Source organism: Dermacentor albipictus, chromosome 1 (assembly GCF_038994185.2).
Source record: "Dermacentor albipictus isolate Rhodes 1998 colony chromosome 1, USDA_Dalb.pri_finalv2, whole genome shotgun sequence".
Lineage (NCBI taxonomy): Eukaryota > Metazoa > Arthropoda > Arachnida > Ixodida > Ixodidae > Dermacentor > Dermacentor albipictus.
The window spans coordinates 218,539,188-218,557,359 of NC_091821.1; the positions used below are offsets into that span (position 1 = coordinate 218,539,188).

Consider the following 18,172-nt stretch of genomic DNA (forward strand, 5'->3'; position numbering starts at 1 on the left):
GTGCCATTCACTTTGGGACCCTCGTCTGTATATTTGTCATGTAATTATTTCTGTTTTTGGAACCAATAAATCTGAATCTGAATCTGTAAAGGCAAAGACTGATGTTCAAAACTAAAGTAAAGAACACAATGTAATACACTCAATATGAAATCGGATATATTCATATGCTGGACATCTGGGTAAAAGCAGATCAAAGTTTGTAAACTAAACACAGGAGATATCCGATGCGGTAAAATTATAGTTCACGGTTTCTAAAAAGCTCTAATCTGGAGATATCTGGGGAAAACTGGGAAAAATGATGCCCAAATAGGCTGTAAGTATCCCAAATAGACCCCTAGACATGCTTCAAATACCGAAGAAACATTTAATTTGCCTACAGGACAGCTGTGAGAGCACACATAGCAATTTCATGTTACACAAGACTATTTTCAAGCTTTACCAATCAGAATCAAGCACAGATATTTATTTCTGGCTTGTTTAATGTCTAACACATTGTATCACTAAACATTAGCCTTTATTTTCTACAACAATAGTTCCTTCAGTCATTAGTGAAGTAGTCATGTGTGCCAGTGGTCAACTAAATTAACACGAATATGAGGTTTTGCTTTGTTGTTCATGATGAGGAACCTAAGAAAGCACCTTGACTTATATGTTCAGAACCATACTCAGTATATAATGCGAGATTTCTCACCCCATGGCCCCCAATTTCATGTCTCAAATGAAGCTTGCTTGACCACCAAGCAACTAGAAAGTCTTGCTGAAAAACAAATTTCTCCAACATACTTGGCAGAATACAGGTGAGCAAATGAGGGAAGGCATGTGATAAGAGTCTATGGGTTAATGAGAGTGTGACTAAGTGCAAGGAAGTGACATGCCAACAACACAAAGTGGCCCAACAACAGTGCCTCTTTGAAGAAATCTTATCTAGGGGCTGCAAGCCCTAATTAATGGCCTGATATGCTACCATGACACATATCTGTATCAGCCAAACACAGCTGTACTACCAGAGAGAATGCATCTGGCCCCACGGGGCAACGCATTGTGTCCTGTTGGAACGATGTCATAAAATGTGATGCATGCCTGTGTGAGCACTTGTGCATGCACTATACTAAATGTTAGCACCAAAATATACTTTATTTTTTAGTCGAAGGCTACAGTTCCAATGATAGTTCATGTTGCAATAAGAAATTTATTAACATTATTCTCAAGTTATCCAAATATCACCTCGTGATATGTGTGTAGTTATGTTAAATTTGTAAAAACATAGTGTTAAGCCATCTGTAAAATGTGCATTCCTTCAGCATCACACCACGCCACCATCATGAGAAGGTAACAGTGCCTTTATACTTGAGCACAATTATTCCAGTGGTGCCATATGTGAGGGTACAACAGACACAGTGACAATTGTTTAAAACAATGAAAGTTCATGGCTTTATCAACGTTATTACAATGGATTGAACTGCATTGTATAACAGGTATTGAAACAGCACACTACTACACTCAAGAGAAACCTACAAGTAGGCTTGGTTTAAAGAATGCTTACTTGTAAGGAGCTAGAGCGATTCTGGCAGTGGAGGCATGCAATTGCTTTACACGATATAGGAAAAGGCTCTCCTGCTGTTCTCCTACTTTTGTGAACGTGTCTCTCTGTAAGTCACAGTGCTATAGTAGATGTTATATACCATTATATTTGAGATTACTAAAGCCAAGAAATTAACTGCAGACAAGTAGACACCACTCAATAATATTTCTGCAATTTATGTAGCAAGATTCAAGCCTATAAGCTGGTGCCGTTCTAGTATGTGGAAAGCAATAGCAAGTTATGAGGATTCTGTAAGATGGAGCGAAATGTAAATACATAGAGGTGTGGCTTAGAATTACGAGACAAAATCTAATTTACGAGAAGAAAGGGGGTTAACCGAGGGGCCCAATTTTTATTGATCATATCATAAGAAGCCAACAAACACTGACACCAAGGACAACATAGGGGAAATTACTTGTGCTTAATAAATGAAATAAAGAAACGATAAATTATTGGAAATGAAAGTGGATGAAAAAACAACTTGCCGCAGATGGGAACCGAACCCACAACCTTCGCATTTCTCCCCTTTCTTCTCGTTTATTACATAACGAGGGTCTCGAATCAGGCAACATTGATGCCTTCAGGTAGCATGTGTGGGTTTATTGACCAGTTGCCTTCATCCAAAAAGATCACGTTCTCGTGACGCCTGCTGCAGAAAGGACGTTCCACGTCCGCCGCTAAGGTCTGTTAGTGGTGGCGCTGGCTAACACTCCCAGGGTTCTACTAAAACAAATAAATACCCAAGAAAGTGGATCAGGAAACGGCACCGCAGTAGCTCAATTGGTAGAGCATCGCACGCGAAATGCGAAGGTTGTGGGTTCGGTTCCCACCTGCGGCAAGTTGTTTTTTCATCCGCTTTCATTTCCAATAATTTATCGTTTCTTTATTTCATTTATTAAGCACAAGTAATTTCCCCTATGTTGTCCTTGGTGTCAGTGTTTGTTGGCTTCTTATGATATGATGAATAAAAATCGGGCCCCTCGGTTAACCCCCTTTCTTCTTGTTTATTACATAACGAGGGTCCCGAATCCGGCAACATTGATGCCTTCAGGTAGCATGTGTGGGTTTATTGACCAGTTGCCGTCACCCAAAAAGATCACGTTCTCGTGACACCTGCAGCAAAAAGGACGTTCCACATCCGCCGCTAAGGTCTGTAAGTGGTGGCGCTGGCTAACACTCCCAGGGTTCTACTAAGACAAATAAATACCCAAGAAAGTGGATTGGGAAACGGCACCGCAGTAGCTCAATTGGTAGAGCATCGCACGCGAAATGCGAAGGTTGTGGGTTCGGTTCCCACCTGCGGCAAGTTGTTTTTTCATCCGCTTTCATTTCCAATAATTTATTGTTTCTTTATTTCATTTATTAAGCACAAGTAATTTCCCCTATGCTTCAAAGTGTTGTTTTCACTGGCTTTACTTAACGAAAAATAACAAAAACATAGACGTTTCACCACCTATGCGGGTGGCATCGTCAGTACACAATGGCAACAAATGAGAAATACATCCTATTTATCTATGAAACTGCCGTAAACATCCGGCAGGGGGCCACGGTTAGAGTTACATGAAGATTGATTACGACGGATGAACCATGATTCTACGAACTTTCTTGGGCCCCATCGGTGTTCCCGTGCTAGTGTGGTTACATTGTTAAAATCGAACATGTGTCCCTTTGATAAACAATGATCAACCAATTCTTTCTTGGCACGTGTAGCATGGGTGGCTTTCGTAGTATCTCTTAAATGTTCCTTGATACGGGTGCGACGTCGCCGCCCCGTCTCGCCAATGTAGCTGGCATCACAGTCCGAGCAGTTGACCTTGTAGACGACACCACTTTGTTCGTCCGGGGGTGTGCGGTCCTTTGGCTTCGGGAACACGTTTCCCAACGTGTACGAGGGTTTGAACACAGTTCGAACACCTAAAGGCCGTAAAGCCCTGCGCACTGTTTCTGATACACCACGGACATACGGAATGCACACAAAGGAAGCTGGCCTTTCGGCCTTGCTCTCGCGAAGTCTTTGCATGCGGCGCTGCGTACCATTGACAAAGTGCTCAGGGTAACTCTGTTTATGCAAAAGAGTGGCAACACTCTGTTGCCACTCTTGTCGCACCCGTATCAAGGAACATTTAAGAGATGCTACGAAAGCCACCCATGCTACACGTGCCAAGACAGAATTGGTTGATCATTGTTTATCAAAGGGACACATGTTCGATTTTAACAATGTAACCACACTAGCACGGGAACACCGATGGGGCCCAAGAAAGTTCGTAGAATCATGGTTCATCCGTCGTAATCAATCTTCATGTAACTCATAGTTTCATAGATAAATAAGATGTATTTCTCATTTGTTGCCATTGTGTACTGATGATGCCACCTGCATAGGTGGCGAAACGGCTATGTTTTTGTTATTTTTCGTTAAGTAAAGCCAGTGAAAACAACACTTTGAAGCATGAGTTCCCCTGGCTTTTGGAACATTTTCTCACAATTTCCCCTATGTTGTCCTTGGTGTCAGTGTTTGTTGGCTTCTTATGATATGATTAATAAAAATCTAATTTAGTAACACAACGCTCAGCCACTGCACTTCTGCAAGGAGTTGAAAGATAATGAACACACAATGGTCACCATGGGCATAAGCCTGCAACTGCAACAGTAAATAATGTTAAGCTTTAGAGACATTATTAAAAAAAAGTGGTCTGTACTTTTATATAATTATTTCTGATGCCTTGGTATTAACAAAATCATGTAGATAGACAGTCATACACTACTGCCAAAGAAAATGAGAACAAGCAATGTCATTGGAACCAATGTTTCAACAAGGGGAGTTGTCTTCATCAGCATGAAGAAGTCTTGTCAAAATGTTGGCTCCAGCGACATTGCTCATTCAATCGCTGTTAGTCCCTGGTACCAATGAGCACTCTATTGTAATTTTTAGGCAATAACATTATCAGTGGACTTTGCACACTTTGGAAGTATCATCATCTGGCCTAAAGACATGGGCCGATCCCGACGTTCATGCAGTCTAACACAGCACTTCAAAGCGGTAGTCATCACAATGGAAGAATGCACGAAAGTCGCTCATGACACTCACGCCAGGCATTTCAAAGAGCGACTTTGGCACAAGAAAAGCATGCGTGTGATTGTGGCCTAATGGTTAGAGCAGTGGGCTCTTGTGCTGAAAGAACGAGATTTGGTCGCGAATTTCTTTACAACATTACAAGCGGACTTCATCCAATTTGGAGGCACCTAACAGAAACCTTAAGGTGTGTTGAGCGTACGTGGCCGCATCACAGCGTGCAGGAAATCTGAAGTTTATGAGATAAGAGGTATAAAAACGACGCATAGACAAATGAGAGTGTGCAAGGTTTCCCGTGACGCATGTGCGTGCAGCTATCTAGATATCACAGTCACCACAATCTAAGTAAGCTTTCACATACTTAGAGAGTTAGTGGTGCTAAGTTCTGGCCTAGTTTTTTATGTAAGGAAAATATCACAAACATAAAGAGACTAATACTGTAATCACGAATGCATTACTGGATGTGGAGTATGAAGCATAGTAACCTAATTGCAATGGCCTTTTCATTACATGGTTGCCTTCTTAAGTGTTGTTCAGCATAGAAGCCAACAGCCGAACAAAAACTAAGATCAAACATGCTACATTCTGGGCACCAGAACATGCCCACAGCAGTATATGAGGTCAGACATGAGAGGGAACTCCAAGACTACTGCTGTGAGCCTGTGGTTATTAAATGCAGCAGGAATGCTTGTACAATTTGAATGTACCGTTAAAAGCATCACTGAAAGGATAATCAAGACTACACCTCTGAAATTCAATATTTACATGCAATTATTCAGAATTTGGTTACCAGTTTTCAGTCAGGCACTGACATGCATGTAGCAAAAGATATTTATCTCAAGTTTAACAAGTAGCTTTTCTTCCTCAATGATCACATTAACCATTATCTCAACAGATAAAGCACTATCTTGACATATAGAGCAGGATCAGGTAAAGAAAATGACTACAAAGCTGAAAAGCCTTTTGTGCTGTACAAGTAAAATATGAAGCCTCAAGAGGCTGAGGAGTGATGCATTATCGTACCCTTGGTGAATAGGTGCACCATGTCTGCTGCACCCCATGCCCACACATGTCGACTTCTGTTGAACACTGAATCAAATTCTACAGGGTTATGCTTCCATCCTTTGGTGACAGCACTGACATCTTCATAAAATCCTGCTATGAGGGCAACATGACCAGGCCTTGACTCCGTTGGCACTCTGGTGTGTGACACTCCCCAGCTTCCTCTTTCAGTTATAATCGACCTGTAAAAAAGTGTTAAAACACCCTTACAACTTTGTAAAATAAACATTGTCGCATAAATAATCTAAAAAAAAATTAATCCACTTTCACAGTGATGCAATTCATCATTGCAGGGAGCATACACAGTAATTTGTCTAAACCAGAACAGAAAATTTCACTGGTCACATGAATAGCATGAAGAGAAGGTTGCAATGGCAGGGGAAAGAAGAGTATGCATAACGTACAGCCTTTCATAAAAGATTTCTTCTGCGCTGTGAAGCTTTAGTGTAACTCCCAAGGGGCTTTTTCCTCTGGAGGCTGAGGAACATCATTTTCCTCAACCTCCAGAGTTTGAAGTGCTAAGGATAGTATGCAAGCTTCATCGAACAGCATAAGGTTAGTTCTCAATTATTTGCACAGTAGCCTCGGCACATTTGTCAAAAATGACACATGCTGAAAAATATGAAATATACTGAACTAAACAAAACGTAACCCAGTGTATGATGTATGTATGCCATTAGTTGTAGCTATTAATTTACTGCAGTTGCTATGGTACTATCTTCATGCAAAAGGCAATGAAACTTAAGCAGCTGTTTTTTGAGAGGTGAAAACAATTCCAGAATCTTGAAGCTCTATAATAACATTATAAAGTAGAACATATTGAGGAGCTCGCTGGTTCATGAAGATCAATTGGTACTCTGTGCTTACAATGCTTTGTGCTTGCATAGTGTCCCTTTTCCCTGCATTTGCACAGTAATTCCATTACAAAATTCGAAATAGTATTAGTTACAGGGGTTAACCTTGCATGTTAACAAAATTCCGAACAATGTTATTGAAAAGTTGCTGCAAAGGATTTTGACAAATATCTTACTGTGAAATCCTTTACATTAAATAATAAAATTAATCAAATTACTTTGCTATTGTGGGTCGGCAGTGTCGGCTGAAAGTGTTTTCTCACATGTACTATTTATAAGCGACTTGCACAGCCCCTTAGAATTTCACCTTTCAACGTAATCTGCTGGTGAAATGAACTAAGTTTTTATCGTCGTCAATTCACATCACACCCATATGAGGAAAATGCTCACAGAAAATGTTGCTCGAATGTTATTGCGCATCCTAAAAAGCAAGTGCAAAGCTTTAGCAAGTGGCCCATGTGAAAGACTTCAACAGCTTTAACACACACACAGATGTTCACAACTAAAAGTGTGTCAGTGCAAATAAATTTTAAGCAATGACCAAGACAAACTGGGGACTATTTGTATAGGCAATTTTAAGTTTTGTTCGTATATACAAGACATATCAAATTATATATGAATAAGCAATCTTTGGCTTAAATTTTGCCTACTTAGGTTCTCTTGAAAAAAGCAAGTTTGAAATGGCTCAGGAAACACAAAATTTTGACTCAAATAATGGGTCGAAAAATGGCTGTACAGCCATAAGTAGCTGCCCCACCACCTACCCTTGTCTCTATGAGCTGATCCAATAGCAGGGTTCAACTGAAGCTAATATGAAAGTGGCTGCATCCTTTTTATTAACGCACACATGTAAATCAAATAGTATACTCGGGTACAGTCACCCATCTTGCAAGCAGATATGTTAGATTCTTTTTTCGAAAAATTGATAATCAATATCAATGTCATGGAATTCTTGGTAAACAAAGCGATGCATCTGGTTCAAAACGCACAGAAAACTCTGCAGTGTTATTGAAGACTGGAATGTTTACAGACAGCACTGGTGCCATTTCATAACTACTGCCCAGTGACGGTTCCAGCATTTAATATTATTTCTTAGTCACATTTTAAGAATTATGCATATCCCTGCAGTACTTTCGGCCCAGCCTTCGTACAATTAAAAAATGAACGGCCTCTACAAAAGTAACCAAGACACCATAAACACACAATCATTAAGGTACATTGCTTCATTGCAAGTTACAATGTATACGCTGTCGGCCATTTCGGTTAGTATTACCTTTGCTAGTTATAAATTTATAGATGTGGACATCAACAGCTTAAAAATATTGCTACGACAAATGTGATTAAACTTGACCATTATGTTATATAATTTATTTTCAATAGTACCAGGAAGTCGACTACATGCTCTCGCATATCCATACGTCATCTGCAGCAAGGCATGCAACCGAAATCCCCACGATTGACAATTACCCGATCCACATCGAGCAAATTATACCTTACCCGCAAACATGACACCATAAGAACTCTTTGAACATCTGTAAGATTTAACTTCTGCATGCAGGCCATCACCACACTACACTGTCCGTGAATTGTCCTTGATTTAATTTTACACCACTGTTCAATTTTTACCTCAGGTACGGTGCTCTCGATGTTCCATTTTTCTGAAGCTCGAATATTTTATCCGCGCGAAGACCGTCTGCAACGATGAGCACCAGCCTCGAAGCTGGCGAAGGCAACGGCACTTCGTATGCCGGCAGTCCGTGAATGATAGGCGACTTAAAATAAATATCAAATATTGAAAACAGAAATACGACATGTACTGCTAAACCTATGACACCCGCAAATACTGACAGCAACATTTTCCATGGAACGTGATCGCGGTACAGTTCAATCAACACCCAATTTCCTACGTAGGTTAAATTTCTCCACGCAAGCAACACCCATTTTCACCGATCAGGTCACTGCGTACACGGTGTTTTGAAGCAGATCACTGATCAGTCTCTTGCCACTCTTGCCGAATTGTCCTCTAACCGCGATAGCCACTGTAACGCTGCAACCACGATCGATACCGGGCTTGGCTTCGCTTGACTTGGCTAGTCACGAATTGATGTATGCAAAGGTTATATATATATATATATATATATATATATATATATATAAAAGGAAGGCAAAAAAAAATTGTGCGCCAAGTGTTTAGTTTCCCCACAAAAATTTTTATAAAAACTTTTATGTGAACGGGTACATTCAATGTATGTAATTGTAGTTTTTATAATAATGTTAAAGAAATTACTAACACTGAAACAGTTAATAAATATTTTTATAAATACGTTTATTTGCGCTCGTTAAATTTACCCACTATATCTATGCCTACAAAGTGACTGTTAAAAAACTTTTTAGTTAAAGACTAGAAAAGTTTACCATGGATATTTGCATATAACAGTAAACGCAAAAGTTAAAACAAATGCTCATTTGTGATCAACGCGCTACCTTTTTTTGCGGTGTGTGCCTTAAACAAGAGTACATACCATCAAGATTCGGGCTTGGGTCGGACAGAGCATTGTTGCGCGGATCCTTATTCTTTGGTTGCGTAATGGCCTTTCGAATGTGTTGAATGTCGTGTGTCGGTGTGAACCGTGCGCGATCGTGGAACCGTGTGATGGTGTGATCTGTAGGCTTCTTTCGCTTCTTGACTCGCCATACCATAAGCAAAAAACTGTTTAAAATGAATGTTGTGGCCCTTGTAAGAAAGCTTCCGAAGCTTTCTTACCACAACTCTCTATTGGGAGCGGTGACCCTACGGGATTTCAGATGCGATAATCTTTACGGAAATCACGCTGTAAGTTCACTTTATGTTAGCTTTGCTGTCTATTAGTGTCTATATTCATGATAGTTCCGAATTTTAGCTGTTTAGTTTTACGTAGATGATAGGAATGAGGAATCACGAGCTTTGCAAATGGTATTCACGTGCGCACGTGTTGTGTTCACGTTTTCGTTTTTTTTTCTTCCAGCAACCAATTGTTTCTCGTGTATTGCAAAGGAGCTACTTGTCAACGTCGACGCCTAGGAAACACAATAACGGTGAAAAGAGCAAGACCCTTGTTTACTTGGGCTCTATTCGCTCCACAGTAAAAATGGTGAAAGGACTGTCCTTAACCACCAGCTTTCTTGGTATTCTGGCGCAGCCCATTTTACTTCAGAAGCTAAGTGGCGCATCACTGGGTGCAACCGTGATTGTGGTGTCATGTGCATCATTCTTTATCTTCGTCACTCCACTGATGCTGCACTACATCACCAGGAGGTATAACTCTCTTTTTGAAATACGTTATGTGTCAATTTAGTTACTCTAGTTACTTACGGCAGTTAATTTTAATTTGGGGATGCAAGCAGGTAAAATGCTTACCTTTTTGGTGCCCGAAGTTGGATGCCTGCTGTAGGGGGATTGTGTTTTATGCTAAGAATGCCACAGTGTACCGAGGGTTGTGTCCTGTTGCAGATTGTCATACTTTGAAAGCAAAGAGTGATAATTGCATGCTGAATACTGATATAACCAATTTTATGATGCTCATAGCATCACTCACTGCTTGCTCGTTATTACTTTTGAGCGTAACTTGTACCTTGATGGTACTGTTATTAAACTTTTCATGGTGAAGTAGGTATTTTTTTTTTCTTTTGCTCTAGGTACTTACCACTGCAGCTTTATTGTAATACTGATGTTTTTCCTTTTCTTTGTCTAGATATGTTACTGAGCTCACATACGACCCAGACACAAAGGAGTTTAATGCAACAACATTGAGCCTGTTGAACCGCAAGAAACACATGAGCTTTATTGCTGATGACGTAAAAGTGCCTACCATCCCTGGCCCATTCACAACCCTTCTGGCTAAAGGTCGCCCATTGTTTGTGGAGGTGCAAAACTTCCAGGACGCTGGAGCCCTGGAACACTTGATGGGGTATGACAAGCCCATTGACCTACATGTGAAGCTGCCAGACACTCAAGAGGTGCAGACGCAAACAAAAAGGAAGCAGTCAGCACAGTGCAGTGGTAAAGAATCTTGATGTGTTAGCAACATTTCTTCTGCATCCCTAGGAGACTTGCATGTCTTCTGAAACTTCCTTGTTACCTGTTCACAAAGAAACCAGCGTGTTGATGTTTTTCTGCAGGCTTCATGTGACTTTTGAAAGCACAAGCAACTTTTTTTACAGCTAAAATAATGTAGCGGACCGTACACCATTCCCCTACGGCATCTGCCTTTCCTTTATATGTTGTGTAAAATTTTAAAATTTTGTTCCAATACATAACGTTTTGCCATAATGTTGAAGGTCATCTGTCTTGGGTATATCAGTGAAGTGCACTTTAAATGCACTTAGTAGGTCTGTCAGTATTACATCAATTGAAGTATGTTACATACACGCTTACAGATATGTACAGAAGGGTTTTTCCTTCTAAGGCTATGCATTATCATGCGCTCGCAGTACTGTTTGTCATGTAGTGAATTCAAAACATGGTACATATAAAAAGTACTGCATTTTGCTTGTGGCTTTCTGATTTCAACAGTTACATGTTGCACTCGGCAGTGTATACCTATAAGGCCCTCAGGGTTTATCGTAAATATACCATGTACCGTGCATTGGTAGTGAACTTCCTGCAGCTGAGCTTTTGTCTACATTTGTAGTTATCACATATATATGTACTAGTAGCACTTGAGTTAAATTGCTGTGTTTGGTGTGGTTTCCTTAGCATAAGCCTGAAGAAATCAAGTATTTTATTGGCAAATTTCTGGGTGCATCTCTGATCAGATGATCAAGCTCATACAATTTTTTTAAAGGGACCCTAAACCACTTTTTATCGAAGTGAAGAAAGGCAAACAAGTTGAACAGCAGGTCACTGAAAGGGAGTAAGACTTGCATCATGTGATCGCGGCGGCCGCATTTCGATGGGGGCGAAATCCGAAAACACCCGTGTGCTTAGATTTAGGTGCACGTTAAAGAACCCCAGGTGGTCAAAATTTCCGGAGTCCTCCACTACGGTGTGCCTCATAATCAGAAAGTGGTTTTGGCACGTAAAACCCCACAATTTAATTTTTTTTTTGCATCATGTGATACTATCGAAGTTCTAGTGCAAAGCTTCATTCCTATATGTTTAAATCTAGAATAATATAGCATGCTCACAATGTCGGAAGCGTGATTGAGTGATAGGCAACTTGCAGAATAGTGCCCACCCTATTCTGTACGTAGCTGTGGCCACACCGCTTACTGGAAGATCTGGCTGGAAAACAACAGTTATCTCCACTGTAATCTTGGCCACAAGTCTGACCTGTAGACAAGAAGACATGATCGTGTACTGTCTTGTTTTTGTGTGGCCCCGTTTTTAGCGCTGTTCATTTTTCCAAGTCGTGTACCAGCTAGGTCATCGACATACATTATACAAATGCATCAATTCGTAAATGAAATTTTAGTTTTCTTTAATATCATCATTTTTCAAAATATGAGTGTGATAGCCTAATTTGATGCAAAGTGGCTGCATGCCTCAACAATGCAAAACTTTTGTCAGAAGTTAAGCAACGTGTTGTTTCGCCAATGCAAAAACGTGCATCCTCGTTAAAGCATTCTTGTCCGGAAAGTGCTAGGAGTTGGTGTTTGCATTGTGTATAACCCACACACACACACACACACACGTTTATGTGACAGAAGTGAAGGCGTGGGAGGAGTGGTAGTTGTCAGCGGACACGCCCCCAAAATAAATTTCTGGCTGCGCCACTGCACGTGTGAAATGTGGTAGCTGAAGTTCCTTTCTTGCAGTACACAGAGGACGTTAAGTAAATATTGACAAATTTAGCTCTGCTATCCACCTTGCTGGAGCTGAACTGACATATATAGCACAAGGCTGCACATAGTATAGGCGATGTGACGCACTCTAAAAAAAAGTTTACACCCTTTGGGTTGTGTTTTGTCTCCATACAGTAATTGTCATCTGACTTGCTTGCATTTCACTTCTATAACGGTGTGAGCCCGGTACTTCCTAGTCACGAACGGCTTACGCATTATCAGCTTGACACAGCATTGTTGACAGCAAAGTAGCGAGCACCAAGTTTTCAAGAGAGGAAATGCAAGCAAGGCAGATGGTGATTATTGTTTTGGGGCAAGATATGCCCCAAAGTGTGTAAACTTTTTTTAGAGTGCAATTCAGGGTGCGAAAGCAGCGCTACTTTTCAGTCAATATTTTCATAGTTACACTAAATAAAATATATAGGAGCTGTACAAGCTACAGTGTCATTGTAGAAATAACAATGAAAAACAGCATACTTGGCAGTGGCATAGGGATATTACTCAAGTCTGCGCATGCGATTGGACCCTTCTCAGGATCACACTGCGCCAGCAGAGTGGCAGTCGCTCGCTGGCACTTCCGCAGCAGCCCTTGGAGTTCCAGCTGGGACCGCTAACCCACAATTTGCGGTGTCGTGACCACAGTGGGTTCAGGCCATGGGGACAGAGATATCTTTAACTGGGTGGGTTTATTACCCACCTCAGTTACACAACAAGCAACAAATAAGTGGCAGCGACAGGGCGTTCTGCGCAGTTGGGGCAAAAACTGGAAATTCGGGAAGCACACAATAAACTGAGTAGGGTTCAGCGCAGCTCACATGCTCCGAGCTCTCAGCCCTGGCGCACTTAGTTGCTTGCGATGGCTGAGGCACTGCAGGGGGAACGGCAGGCAGTGTCCTCGCTGGCTAAGCCGAGATGCGGTCAGTTGTATGCTCTTTAGAACAATGGCGCATGGAGGAAACAGCTTTTTTCAAGGATTCTCCCCATAATGTGGAGAAGGAGTTTGTCCAATTCCAAGAAAGGAGGGTATGGGGCACCTCGGCGGCAGCGTTGCAGCATGACCCAAAAGGCAGCGAAAAGCTGCTACAGCAGTCTAAGCCATTTGACGAAAAAATGTCTCCACTGCCCGATGACAAAGTAATCAAAGCGGCTCCATTTCTCAGTCAGCAGAATCGACTTTGTAGCACCTCTACATTGAAGACAAATTGCAGCGAGCTTATATCACGCTGTTGTGGACAGAGCTGTTATAAGGGAGCATGACTGCAAGAAGCTAACTTTTCATTTGCTTTGCAAAGATTCTTGCCTCGTCGGAGACCCTGTGAAACAAACTACAGCGACAATGCTCGAACTTTCGTGAGATCATCCAAAGAGCTTCCGAAACTTTGGGCGACAATACAACACCACGATGTACTCGCCTTTTTTACCACTTCCAACATTCAATGGAATTTCACCTGCTTTGGTGCTCCACAGTGGGACATATTTTATGAATGACTTGTGTGTTACGTGAAAACATCATTGAGAAAAATGCCTGAAAGACGCCTTGTTTAGTCAAGCGGAGCTGCTTACACTCTGAAAATATGTAGAAGCAGTAATCAATTCCAGCTCGTTAACCCTACATATTTAATGACGTTGACGAGCCTTATTCACTGCCACCTTCTTGCTTCCTTATAGGATGGTGCCTTACGACACTTCTGCCGTTAATTGCACCAGAACCTACGAATCCAACAAAAGATTTGCTACAGCACTCTGGCAAATACGAGAAAAATCATGAGCCATTCCACTCTGAAGGTGGGTGACCAGCGAAGCTGTTTAGTGCACGACACGGAGGTGACACATTATTTTGAAAAAGGTACGAACTCAATAATTGTCTTGATTGGTGGTTATTATTTCACTCGCAACTGCAATCGCATTCTTTCATAATGTCAAATCAATGCACCTATGCCGCTGGGTGGTCGGTTGGGCCAGATCACTCTGTCATCGCAAGGGATATGTCTGCAACATGGAACGTGTAAACTGCTCCCTTTTCTTTACCGACACATCCACATTGAAATCACCGACAACAACAGGGGTAGTGTCATTACAGCTAATTCACGCAAAGTGAGTAGCCATGAATTTTAAGGGACTATGAAGCATTGCATTTTTTGCTTCCTTACAGGGGTATGAGCCATTGATGAGTTTTCGACATGCTGTTCTGTATGTTGTATGTGAGATTAGAAAGAATTTAAGGACTGTTCGCTTCACTTTGCTGAGTGCTTGTAGCCTCCTTCTTACGGGGCTATAAGCCATTGAATTCTTTGCTTGCTTAGAGGAACATGAACACTTACGGGGGTATGAGCCATTTTTGCGCTATTTTTTGTTCACGGAGAACAAAAGTGCACGGAACCCTTGCCCTATACAGCTTCGCTGTAACATATATAAAAGAGTTCTTAAACAGGTGGACAAAGGAGTACCAGAGTAAGCTGTGGAACTTCTGTGCAAGTAAAGACAGGAGTCGGTAACTTTTAAAGAAAGGCAAAGTAGTGTTGAGACTGGTGACAAAGAATGCCAAAGGCAAGTGTGGACTTTAGCCAGAATAGAGACGTACAACAGATGAGATTGTAAAATCTGGTCGTGCTCGTTGCGCCTTCTGTGCGATACAACGGTCAACCGGCCTATCAGGCTGTTAACTCCTGTGGAAGCAGATTTGTGCCATATGTTTACGGGGGAGAATATTGGAACTTCATTTTCTTTGGGCGACGAAACTATCATCATCAGCACATTTGCCTCTTTTCATGAGCCGCTGCATGCCGTGCAAGCAGCGGCCGAGCTCCATCAAATCATCACCTATGGAAGTGTCTGTCTAGTTATGTCACAATTTATGGCTAGCATGAAGATCTCCCATAGGTCGATCACACACCCTTCTGTGCAACTTTCCTGCCAGCACACGAGGCAGGCTGCAGAAAGTAGCGCCGCTTTCTTTCCAGTGTAACTTTCTTTTACGTAATCGCGTCGTAAGCACCACAGATATAGCGAATGATCGGATATAACGAAGTAAATAAAGTTTGCTTGGTCAAGCTTTATTCCAGTGAGTATCCTACAGCTAAACGAAACCAAAAGACGTGAAATCCGAGACAAAATTGGTTACGGCGAAATGAATATTCGATCAGCAGCTCAGAGTGTACATTCTGGTAAAGGAAATGTCTTTCTCAGCAATAGCAATAACCAAGTAAATAAAAAGTCCGATTGATCTCGCAACGGCATCATTGCAAGGCCAAAGCAAATGGTCCAGTAAAATCAATACTTTGATCAATACATATTGCCACCTTCATGTTCTGCATTATAAAAGCGCATCATTTATCAAGCAGCTAGCGTTCGGTTCTATGTGCCACGAAGGCGAAACAGCGAGTTTTATCTGGCTATCGCATGAATAAGCGTCTGCAAAGTTTTCACTGGCCCCAGTCGCCCATCGTAGGCGGTCAAGCGCAGCTACTGTTATAACCCAGAGTTTATTTTCCGCCACTCACGAGCGACCTGTCATGGCAATAACGCCGTGGGTTTTAAGAGACTTCACAGGAAGCAGTTGCAACATCTTGGCCCAGAAAACAGCTAATAAACTGTTATAACCCTTGCAACCTTATTTTGCTGTGCCCAACGAAGTGCCTGCGTGTACGTCTTTGGCAACTACAACTTCGATGCTGTCATGTATACTTTGTATCTAGGTTTGATACATACAGTATATAGTCTTGTTCATGAGAAGAATGAATGCATTTGTGAGGATGGCAATTAGGCATTGACCTCATAAATGTAATTTATTTGCAATACAGAAAAATTACATTAGTAAGATGGCAGTGTACATCACACCACACACACACAGAAAACTTTGTCACATATGTACTACATATAAGCACTATATTACACATTGTGCTTGTCCCGGATAAAAGAAATCATACAAGTTTCGACAATTTACACAAATCCTGGCTTTTTTTTACATGCTTGTTTCTCAACTGTCAGCTGTACTGTTGCATACGCAGGCACACATAGTAGTGTAAGAGCTTAGCAAGCATTTCTTTATGAACAGCACATGGAAATGTGAAGTTGAAGTTTTTTAGCACAGCGTCAGTCGTGCGATCGTATGCATCTCTTTCACCAGCATGTTTTGCGAAGTGCTCCTCAGCATTTTTAAGAAGGAAAAACAGATGCATATTCGGATGCATGAGCCTTCCTCTTGTTTTACAGTTTACCAAGTCGGCTTCAGGTAGCTTTGAAATGCCTTTCTGTGCAACCGGAGCCTCCTTACAAACTTTACAGCATGTTTGAGAATCAAGCTTTCGTGACAAATCCAGTGACATAATCTCGATGCAGTCGATAACTGCAGCATTCGAATAGTCATGCTCAAACACATCATCGCACTCCCAGGTTTCCCGACTGATAAGGCCATCCAGCTTCTGCTTGAGGACATGAATTTTATCGGTGTGCTGAACACCTGCAAATTTAAACACGTCTCTAAAGTTACTGAGGGTGAGAAAAGCAGACTGCTCTTTCTCGGACGCTACACAGTTGCCAAATTGTGATGGCCTGAATAAAGAATAAAGAGAAAGCATGCGGTAAAGCTGCAGGAACGTTGGGAATGTGGGATGCTCATTTTGGCCATGCACGTGTCTTATAATACCAAAAAACCACTCGCAAGGATCCTGGTTCATTTTGGCTGACAACACGTATTTGAAACCGCACTCCTTCAGAAGGAATGCTGACAGTTCCTGAACAGATTTAAGGGTAACACTAAAGCCTTCGGCTGTTGAGTGTGTTAAAAAACATCTTTGTGAATGTCACCCCTCACAACTTCCCGCTGCCAGCTCTCTAGCCACTTGGATGCAGACTCGAGAACCTGGAAATCTTTACATCCAAGTGGAAGGCCTTCTGCGGAAAAGCAATGATCGAGAGTGTCAAAAAGGTTATTCATAAAGAGGGTAAAGTCCACAGTTGGCTCGACATTGTCAAGCCAAGGTGCACTTCCCTGTGCATAGAAAGATATTCCCTTTGCAACTGAGTTGCTGAAAACTTGTGTGGCCAGCTGCACCCGCATTTTGAGTATATGTGAAGGATTTACATGACAGTATGTGAGCTTTGGGCACACCGTAAGTTCAGCTGTACTTTTGGTATCTGCTACAGAAATGCATCATAGCATGACCATTTCACTAGCCACCCATTTACTTTCAAAATCTTGTCATAGAGGCGATTCCGAATGCACTTGAATAAATGAGGTGTGTCTTCAACGACATACACTTTTCTTGAGGCATCCAGTGGATGTTCAGAAACCATTAACAACATGTCCTAGAGCACCGCTTACTCTGAGCTGCTTCCACATGGCCCTATTAGTAGATGCACCATCGCAGACTACAACATCAACAAAAATTCCTGCCTGCTCGAAGTGCACAATGCACTGCAGCAACAGCTGTGCAAGGACAGTCCCCTTTGTTGCTCCTTTTGAAGCAAACACTGCTACAGGTTGTAAATAACTGTCGGCAAAAGGTGCAAAGGCAAACACTAGAATGCGGTCTGCCAGCCCATTACTTTGCCCACCAAAAGCAGAGTTTACAGTCATCTCTTTCCTGACCTGCATTTTATCTAAAATCAGCATCCCTCTGTGCTGAAAATGTCTTCACTCCTAGTTTAACCTTGAGAGCTTTAACCCCTTCACCGTTTTTTTATATCAACGAATTTCTCCACAAAACTGCTTATTTTTTTTATTCCTGATTTCGATTATTATTGCAATAAAAAGCATGTATTCGATCTTAAAAAAATATT

At 41.5% G+C, this 18,172-nt stretch overlaps 2 protein-coding genes across 3 annotated transcripts in view; one reads left to right on the forward strand and one right to left on the reverse strand.

The window, feature by feature from the left end:
* LOC139054224 (GPI ethanolamine phosphate transferase 1-like) overlaps window positions 1-8,672 on the reverse strand; it is a 77,088-nt gene extending 68,416 nt beyond the window's left edge. The window contains exons 1-2 of one of the 2 annotated variants that reach the window (XM_070530908.1): window positions 8,535-8,672; window positions 5,676-5,896 (exon numbers count right to left, since the gene is read on the reverse strand). In XM_070530908.1, coding sequence (XP_070387009.1) covers window positions 5,676-5,697 — 22 coding nt within the window. In that variant the 5' untranslated portion in view covers window positions 5,698-5,896; window positions 8,535-8,672. Of the gene's footprint in view, window positions 1-5,675; window positions 5,897-8,194 lie in introns of both variants that reach the window. The other variant, XM_070530907.1, reaches the window with a different exon arrangement.
* A 299-nt stretch (window positions 8,673-8,971) lies between these two features.
* On the forward strand, window positions 8,972-14,214 carry LOC139054226 (transmembrane protein 70 homolog, mitochondrial). Its single transcript, XM_070530911.1, has 4 exons — window positions 8,972-9,401; window positions 9,574-9,863; window positions 10,300-10,607; window positions 14,060-14,214. Exons 1-4 carry the CDS (start codon window positions 9,288-9,290, stop codon window positions 14,182-14,184), a joined length of 837 nt encoding a protein of 278 aa, XP_070387012.1. The 5' UTR covers window positions 8,972-9,287; the 3' UTR covers window positions 14,185-14,214.
* Window positions 14,215-18,172: the final 3,958 nt, after the last annotated feature.